The sequence below is a fragment of the Kryptolebias marmoratus genome, linkage group LG7 (assembly GCF_001649575.2).
Source record: "Kryptolebias marmoratus isolate JLee-2015 linkage group LG7, ASM164957v2, whole genome shotgun sequence".
In the NCBI taxonomy this organism is placed as follows: Eukaryota; Metazoa; Chordata; class Actinopteri; order Cyprinodontiformes; family Rivulidae; genus Kryptolebias; species Kryptolebias marmoratus.
The window spans coordinates 23,719,161-23,729,191 of record NC_051436.1 but is presented as its reverse complement, the minus strand read 5'-3'; the positions used below and the strand labels follow the sequence as shown (position 1 = coordinate 23,729,191).

The 10,031-nt window shown below is 36.4% G+C and overlaps 1 protein-coding gene across 1 annotated transcript in view; it reads right to left on the bottom strand.

The window, feature by feature from the left end:
* Nucleotides 1–3,862, bottom strand: part of tmem185 (transmembrane protein 185) — a 15,970-nt gene extending 12,108 nt beyond the window's left edge. Inside the window, exon 1 of the mRNA XM_037976688.1 lies at nucleotides 3,656–3,862. Within this exon, the coding sequence (XP_037832616.1) occupies nucleotides 3,656–3,693 (38 nt within the window). The 5' untranslated portion in view covers nucleotides 3,694–3,862. The remainder of the gene's footprint in view (nucleotides 1–3,655) is intronic.
* Nucleotides 3,863–10,031: the final 6,169 nt, after the last annotated feature.

Below are 10,031 nucleotides of genomic sequence, written 5' to 3'. Positions count from 1 at the left end.
GTTCAATGTCAGGACTGCAGAGACGACACTTCACAGTAACATGTCCTGGGTGACACCATCTGTTGTTGACAAGCACTGCCAATCCACCTCCTTTCCTTTTCCTGCTACTTATTAAATCTTGATCTGCCCGTATAGTCAGGAAGCCCGGCAGAGAGACGGAGTCAGGGATATGATCCTGCAGCCATGTCTCAGTAAAACACATAATACTACATTTCCGATACTCTTGCTGAGTTCTTATCAGGGCTTGAAGTTCATCCAATTTGTTAGCTAACTATCTCACGTTGCCCATGATGATGGATGGCAGAGATGGTTTGAACTTCCTCCTTCTCGCTCTCCTCTTTGCTCCTGCTCTGGATCCAGGATGCCTCCTTTTCAATTCCTCTGGGATTTCTGGCTTCAGTTGTCGTATTATTTCTGCTTCTGCAATGTTAATCAGCTGCTCCCTGTTGTAAACCACCCTGTTGCTATGGTTATGCATCATAATAAAAGAGTACAATATAAAAAGTATTGGAAAGAAATAAATCCAGCAAATAAATCAATGAAAGTCAAAATTAATGCTTTAAGTTTAAGTTCTGTATCACAGCCAGAAACAACAGCTCTTCCTCCTGAATACGTGCAGCCATATTTGATGTGACAACCATCTGCTCTCCTTTTTACCATATTTCCACTGGTTACGTAGTGTACTGCCCCGACGTAAGCACCAAGTATAAACGCATCTACCGCACTGTTCGCGGAGCCCTGCGGGACTCTAATGAGCCCTGAGGCCGAGCCACCTTCAGCTACCTGGAGTTAGCAGGTCGCTGGAGCCACAGCAATAAACATGGAACGAGCGGGTTCAACCAAAAATGGTTAGTTGAGCCGAAATTCAGCGGGTGGTTTTACAAGACCGAATATGTGTGTTTTGTGCTTAGTGAAAATATTATCCTTGTTTAACAGTAAAATGATGCGATTAAATTCAGCATTAGATATGCACAGTACAGCATCTCTCTGTTTTTCAGTTCTCTGTTGTTATTCATTGGCCTGGAAGTGAGACGTGTGTTGATGCCGTTTGCACTTTTTCATTTATCGTAATTTAATTTATTTGTAAATGTTACTTAAATTAGGATTCAAATTAGGTGCAATCAATTAGTATTTATTTTAATTGTATTTTTGTTTAAAGAAGTATTTCAAAAGTGCCTTTTTGTAAAACTAGTTGTGTAAATATTTGGCACAAATATCTTACAATATCAAATAATAAATAGCTATATTTTCAACTTTCTGTCAACTTGAATAATTTTTTTTTACTAAATCACGGTCGGCCGGCAAACGGCCACCTACCACCGGACTTAGCCTCTTTTCTGGGGAAAACCCTGTAATGTGAATCTGAGTAACAGCGAGTCTGCTTTAATGTATTTCATCTTTCACTGTATTTTCTTCTTGTTTTAAAGTTAAATGTTGGCAGATGTATGCTCAATTTGTTTTTCTTAATTTTATTTTTTAGCTGTTTTAATAGAGTGTGATAAAATGTCTCACTAAGAAAAATAATTAAAAAGCCGATGATGGGCAGTTAGACATTAGAAATGAATACTAATGTCTCTTTTTAAGTTTGAGCTATTTTTCATTGTTTATTAAAACGTTTGTTCTAAATTCTATATAATTTGTTATTGGGAAAAGGTTTTTGATATTTCTACATGAATAATTTGACATATTACGTTTAAAATCAAAGTTAATTTATGTATTTTTCTAATAAATATTGATGGAAATTTGCCCTTGGTTAGGACTAAGTTTTGAATTTTGGCCCCCTCGTGTAACTTGAGTTTAACAACATGCTCTAAACATTCATATTTTGTCTAGCCACCTAAAGCAAAGTTTAGTGTTGGTTTATGGTTGCAGACCTTGACACAGCATTGACTAGATTTTTGTATTTCATTGTCAGATGATATACATCACAGAATAGAAAAATATGGCAGAGCAAAGTATAAGTGGACCACAGCCAAAACATCCCAGGATGGATTGTTTACGCTGTTCAGATGATGACTCAAGCCTTGTGGCACCTAAAGATTCAGATGCATGGGAGACAACTGAGAGAAGTTGAAATAAGACGCCACAGACCTATCCTTGAAAAAAAAAAAAAAAGTTTGACATCTTAGTTTAATAATAAATAAAGATAAATATGTACTGGTATTTATTAAGCATTTATATTTCTCATTAAAACTGATGAAAAATACCTTCTATTTATTCTAACAGGTATGCTGATATTAGTCTGGTTGTGAGCACCACTGGCTGTCCTGGAACTCATGGCCTGCAAATGTGTACAGATCTGCAAGATTCCTGACTGTTCCTGCCTTGCAAACACACTGAAGTAAACAGAAATGTGCAAGCTACAAACCTGCACCAATCAGAGAAAGGAGGAGGATGTAGAAGTTGACATGAAACTGACCAACTAATATGATAATAATAATAATAATGATGATAAGTAGGAATAAACAGAATTTGAAGACTTGACAATGGATTACCATAACAACAGTTTATAGGATGTTTTTTATGAGTTAAAGTTATGAGTTTGCTCAATTAAAATAACATTGTTTCATTCTTTTGAATCATTGATGTGGTCATTGAGAGCTGATAACTACAACTAAGCTACTTGCTACTTGGGAAGGGTTGTCATGTTGAAATGCTATGTACAGCTGTAATCTACTATTTAAGAAGAATTATCATGTTGAAAATATCATGTAGGTATATAGACCTTTTTTGAAAACCGAGCTAGAATGTATTGACCAGGGTAGAGCTAATTCTGGCCTAAACCGGTGACCTCGAAGTACGGCTTACAATCACCTCTCACAAACAGACAGCATGGGTATATTATTATTTTCCTGAATCCTTAGATTCCTGTAAATATTAAAATGGTTGACTCTCGTGTCCCTGATATCCTTGGATGCCACAGGGCTAAAAGAAAGTATATAGTTTAGACGAAAATTTGTAGTTTGAAGAGCTCTAGTTACCTTTTTGTTGGTCAGAGAGACCCAAATCCTGGCTTAAATGAAAGCCAAGATTGTCCCCTTTATGATACCAAACACTTTTATAGACCTTTGACAAATGTCTGTACCATGAGCTTAAACCAAATATACACCAGTATCTGAAGGGGTTGTTAACTTCATCAGATGATAACTGTGACTAAGCTACCACTTTGGAAGGGCTATCATAACAAAATATCATCTAATAACATGTAACTTTTTTAAAATTATGATTAAGCTTTGCCACTTTGAGATGGACCAAAATGTGATCTGGCCCATAGACTTTGATATTAGGTGTAGCTTTCTAATACTGCTGTTAGAGGCCCGATTTCATTTACTATTAAACTCCAGTTAAAAAGTGATGCTAACAGCATGTAAAACAAACTTAATTCGTGGCAACTGTGTAATTTGGTTACAGTACACAAAACATACACCTAACTGTACATTTAATGTTATTTATATTAGCGTGTTAGCCGGGCCTTTGGCTGGACTCCGCCGTTTAGATTTAGCGACTTTATTCAGACGGTTTTACACACCTGTAGAGTTTAATCAGAAACCAAATTAGGTGTTTGAATTGCCTCCAGTATGAAACACACGCTTTTTATGTTGTCCAACGAAGGAAAGCCGATACTAACAGATAGCTGATTGGTAGCTGTCGTTACCTGGGATTGAAGTCCTGAAAGAGTCCTCTCAAATTCATGGTGAAGAACAGGCTGGTTGGCTACTTCGTGTTGGTTTCCCTGCTGCTGGAAACTCCTTTACCTCCCAACCCAAAAGCTACACATTGTATTTTTTTGTGATAGTCGCGCTTTCAGACTCGGTTTCATCACAGGCTCGGTGTGTTGTTCTTTTTCTTCTTCTTCGTAGAGTTTTTATGGCGGTTGGCAAAAAACAGTAAGGTTGCATTACCGCCACCTACTGGTATGGAGTGTGGCTCAAAATATCTAATATTATACTCTCCTAATTTGTCTAAATTGTTTTCCTGAAAAATCTCTTTAAAATCTGAATACTGTTGCAGTCTGAGTTTCTTTTCAATATATGTACTAAATTAAATATTTCTTTATTTTTCCTAAATTCCCCTAACATTAATCTCTTTTCTTACTTATACTTTCTACACTCTAAAATAACATGCTCTATTGTCTCCCTTATCCCACAATGTTGACAAAATTGTGTATTGTGTTCATTTATTTTAACTAGTGAGCTAATAAGACCAGTATGTCCAAATCTTACTCTATTTAATAGTTTTTCCTCTCTCCTATTTCCTCCTCCTATTCTCATTTCTCCTACTCTCTTTTGAATTCTATAATATCACCTTCCTTTATTTTCTTCATCCCATTCTTTTTCTCCCTCAATTTTTGTTTGATTATACTTTTTGCTTCTGATTTACTAATATTTACTATAAAGTTAACTTGTCCTACAGATGCTATAGGAGCCATTTTTGTTTTGTGATGTTTGGGCATAGTTTGGGTTATATGTGAATTGATACTCTGACCTATTTTTTTGCTTTACCACATGGGGCGGTGTGGGAAATCTATATAAGTGTCATGGTGAATGGGCAGTGGCAGGTGTGGGGAGGTCACACGGTTTTTTACCGCTCTCTCTTATTGTGCTGGGTTTTTCTACAGCATTGCCTTTCTTTTCACAAGCTGCTATAGACCGCCACCTTGCATGTTGAATATTCACTCACAGCTCATTATGTATTAAATAAATAAATTTATAAATTTTACTCTTTCTAATTCTTGATTATATAATTTAATTTTTAAATCCTTTCTTTGCTTTTTCTGTGTAAACATTATTACCGTAGATTTTTCCACAGAGAACTTAAACCCCCGTTTAAATGCCCATTCCTCTATTTTATCAATAGCATCTTGAATTTTTTTCCCAGTATACTCTACATTAAGTCCTCTCTTCCATATAGCTCCATCATCTGCAAAAAGCAAACAGCCCATTCTTTTTTCAATTTCTATAAAAACATCATTTATCCTTATAGAAAACAGTATAGGACTTAGAATGCTTCTCTGTGGTGTTCCATTCTCAACTTTATATTTTCTAGACAAATGTTGACCAACTATTACTTGTAAATTTCTATTTTATAAAAAGCCCTTAATCCAATTAAACATATTGCCATTAATACCCAATTTATGCAATTTAATTAATAGTCCATCTAACCACAACATGTTATATGGTTTTTCTATATTGAAAAATACAGCTATAACAATATCTTTATTTACTTGTGCTTTTCTAATTTCATATTCTAGATATATTGTTGGATCACTTGTACTCCTTCCTTTTCGAAACCCACTTTGATATTTTGATAAATATCCTTTCTTATTTAAATAATACGTTAATTGTTCATTAATAATTTTTTTCCATTATTTTACACATATTTGAAGTTAATGCAATAGGTCTATAATTTTCTGATTTCGTACTATCTTTACCTGCTTTCGCTATTGGGACAATAACTGATTCCTTCCAGCTTAGCGGAAGTTTCCCCTCCTCCCAGACCTTATTATACAACTCTAAAATAATATCTTTAGCTTTTTCACTGAGATGTTCTATCATTATATACCAAATTTGATCTTTTCCAGGTGCTGTTTTCTTGGCTTTCCTAAAAGCACAATTTAATTCAGTTTTTGTAAAAGGTTCATTAATTAAATTATTGGTCTCAATATTATTTTGCAAATCTTTATATTTTACTTTTGAAGCATTCCTACCTTTCCTTGCCTCCTTACAGATGTTACTTGTGCTCTGAATTTTACTAAATTTTTCAGCTAAAATTTCAGCTTTTTCTTCATCTTTAACTATTGTTGTATCACCCGTCTTTAAAGCTGAAGATCCAAATACCTTTTTATTTCCATTCATTCTTTTAATTACTTTCCAAATTTTATATATTTTTGTTTATCTCCCCATTGTATCACAAAAGTTCATCTAATATTTTCTTTTTGCTCCCTTAATTATTTTCCTACCTATTGCTTGTTTCCGTTTGTATTCAATGAGATTCTGAGATATCGGATTACTCTTAAGTTTTTTTTAAAGGCTTTATTTCTTGATTTTATTGCTTTACTACAATCATTTTTCCACCATGGAACAATCTTCTTATCACTTTGTCTCCCTTCTTTTTTAACTGATTGTTCTGCAATCTCTAAAATCATTTTACAAACACAACTATTTGCAACATTTAAATCCATTGTCATGTAATTTTATTTAATCAAATATTTGAATTCTTATTTACTTTTATATTATTACTATTTAGTTTTATCCCAATTGTTATTTTAATGGGATAATCACTACCAATTGTTATATTTTTATTAATGTCCCACACACAACTTCCAGCCATTGAGTTTGATACAAATGTTAAATCTATAACTGACTCAACTCCCGTTCTCACATTAATCCTTGTTACCCTCCCATCATTAATACATACAAAGTTTTTCAATTCTATCACCTCTTCAATAACTTGCCCATTTTTATCATTACTTTTACCCCATAGAGTGCTATTTGCATTAAAGTATTAAACTCCCCACACCATATAACTCTCCCTTCTAGATATCCCACCAACTCCTCCATCATTTCAAATGTCAATGGTTTACATGGATTATAAAAATTTTCTTACATTTTCTTTCTACCCCCCATATTTCAATTATAATATATTCCAATTATTTACCTTCCCTAAAACCTGATACTGTATTCCCTGCTTAATAAAAATCCCACACCTTCCTCCACTTCCCTGTTCTCTGTCCCTTCTTATACTATCATATCCTTTTATAACAAAATCTAAATTAGGTTTTAACCATGTTTCCTGTATAATTTCCATATAATTTCTGTTTTTTCTACAGGTTTGTCTAAGTATTTTTTAAATTCCTGTCCATTTGAAATTAAACTTTTTGCATTCCACTGTAATATTATCATATTTTTTTTATCAGCAGAGGTTCCTGCCTTCCCATCTGATTCCAATCTTTTATTAATGTCCTCCCAAGATCCCTCTTTAAATCCCAGAAACTTTTCAGCTCCTCTTACAATCATTTTAATCTTTTCTGTTTTGTGTTTAATTTGATCTGTGCAATTAATAACATCCGCTATGAATAATATCATTTTTCCTACATCCAATGTATTGTTTTCTTCTGAGTCTCTATCCTTTTGCCGTTGATTTTGTTTTTCCTTTCCACCTGTATCTTTAGTCCTTTGCCCTTGAACGCATTTAACTGCCTCAGCATAACTTAAGTTTCTTGTCATTTCTTTTGCTCTCTTCCAAACCTCACATCCCCCATATGTTACTCTATGTTGTCCAACACAATTACAGCACTTTTCTGTTCCCCCGTTTCTACCTTACGTCTAACAACTCTTTCCTCTTCAGAACTACTTCCATCTAATTCTCGTTTACTTTTCTAGCTGACAAACAGTCTTCTTTTTTCTATCATGCCTCTTCCACGTCCACGTCCTTGACCTCTCCCCTTTACTGTCGTCCATTCATCCAAATCCATTATTCCCTGCCTGCATATTCATTTTGAGCCATTCACACACAAGCTTATGCCAAACCAACCATTAGCAGAGTTAGCAGAGTCTCTCTTTACTCAAGTCACAGTTTTTCTTTGTCTTCTTTGCGTCCTCTGTCCCCAAGGCTAACCCAAAGCCGTCTGAGAGCAAGAGCAACATTTCCTCCATCATACAGTTCAAAGTCAGCGTGAAATAACGGCACTACTTCTTTAGCGGTTAGGAAACAACAACTCGGCTCGTTACCGCCACCAAGTGGTAAAACTATGTTTAATTTCCCTTTCCTTTTGTAACAAATGGGCAGAGGTGAGACTATGGAGGGAGAATCTTGACATAAGTCGAGAGCGCACATATTCGATTTACAAGCTTGATTTCATCTCTTGCTTTCAAAACTTTTAAAGCTTGCACTCAAAACTTCTGCTCTTTCAAATATTCTCTTTTCTCTCTCAAATCTTTGTGTTCAGTCATGCTATACAGGATCAGATTATAAACCAGGAACAACTGCAATCACCCAACAGAAACCTAAACACAGATTCTCTTCTTTCATTAAATACATGGAGGTCACTGTTCTGTGTGAACGCAGTAATACACAGCAGCAGTTCAAAAAAGGTTAAAAAACAAAAACAACTGGAAAAAACAATGAGACAACTGGACTCATCCGACAAGCTTTCTCAGTTCAGAAATAGTGAGTGTGGAGTTGAGCTTTTAAAGCTGAGATGTGATGTAAGCTGTATTGCTTGCAAATTGTTCTCACTCTCCTAACAATGGAGGCTCGTTAGGGTCCTTGTTTATCTGACTCACTGATGGGCCACTCTGGTCACATGAGTGCAGGTGATGATTGGAGTGAAACTGACTGGGGATCAGGCCTAAAGCTCCATCAGGCCGCCAGGCTTTGGTGACCCTGCCACCAGGCTAAGCTCCACTTGTTTATTATAAATGCCCCGTGCGTGTCGCATCATGCACCTTTTGCGTCCAAATGGATCAGCATTTATATGATCCCTCTAGGAGAGATCACAAAGGTAATCAAACGATTTAAAACTCACGGAAGGAGATTACTGCTGCAGTCGATAAAAAGGAGTGTTTATGGAAATATTAGTTCTATGATGGGTGAATCACAACTAAAACAAATAAATCAATGAAAGTCAAACTGAATGCTTTAAGTTTAAACATCCTTGACAGGGTTTTCATTTATTTAACCTGCTAAGAAAGAATCACACCGGAGAGGCTCGTTGTCTTTTTGTGAAGGCCTTCGCAAAGAGGAGAAATTCTCAACAGCTCCTAATGGCGTGCTGTCCATGAAGTTCTGCCTCCTTACTTGGGCTTTCTCTATTATTAAAGGAAGAAGAACAAAGGGGTTGATCTGAGCTGGGCAAACCCAGTTCAGACCATAGTTTAAACATAAGCATAACAAAAACACATAGCTGTTTGGGAGAGCCAGATGGTGTGGCGCCTGCGTGTGACCTTCGTCTCTCACGTAGGCAGTTTTACACATGAGAACCAGAACCAGAACCAAACGAGGAGAAGCAGCTTTCAGTTTCTATGCACCACAAATTTGAAACAAACTTCCAGAAAACTGTAAAACAGCTGAAAAACTGGGTGCCTTTAAATCTCAACTTAAAACCCACCTGTTTAGAGTTNGTGCGGGTTTTTGATGTCTTCGATGTTTTTCTCTTTCTTACTGTTTATTCATTGTCACATGCTGTTTTTATTTTGTTTTTTAATTATGTAAAGCATCTTGAAATGCCTTGCTGCTGAAATGTGCTATACAAATAAAATTTGATTGATTGATTGATTGATGAGCACAAAGGCTGAAATAAAAACCCTAACAATCCTCTCTGTATCACAGCCAGAAACACAGTTCTTCCTCCTGAATATGTGCAGCCATATTTGATGTGACAACCATCTGCTCTCTTTTTGACTGTATTTCCACTGGTTGCGTAGCGTATTGCCCCCGTCTTTTTGGAGAAAGAATACTGCTCCGACGTAAGTGCCAAGTATTAACGCCTCCACCGCACGCTCAGGTTCGCGCGTTGTTCGCCGAGCCCTGTGGGACTCTAATGAGCCCTGAGGCCGAGCTGCCTTCAGCTACCGCTGGAGTAAGCAGGTTGTAGGAGCAGCAGCAGTTAAACATAACGAGCGGGTTTAACCAAAAATTTGTTTGGTTAGTTGAGCTGAAATTCACAGGGTGGCTTTACAAGACTGAATATGGTAAACATGTTTTGTACTCAGTGAAAATATTATTCTAGTTTACCGGTAAAATGATGTTATTAAACTCAGCATATGCTTTGTTTTGTTGTTACATGTAGTGATCCAACATGCAGCCTGTGCCACAAAAAGCACAGTACAGTATAGCATCGCTCTGTTTTTCAGAGTTCTGTTGTTATTCTTTGGCCTTGGCGTGTGTTGGTGCCTTGTTTGTACTTTTTCCATCCATCCATCCATCCATCCATCTATCCATTATCTTCCGCTTATCCGGGGTCGGGTCGCGGGGGCAGCAGCCTAAGCAGGGAGACCCAGACTTCCCTCTCCCCAGCCACTTGGGCCAGC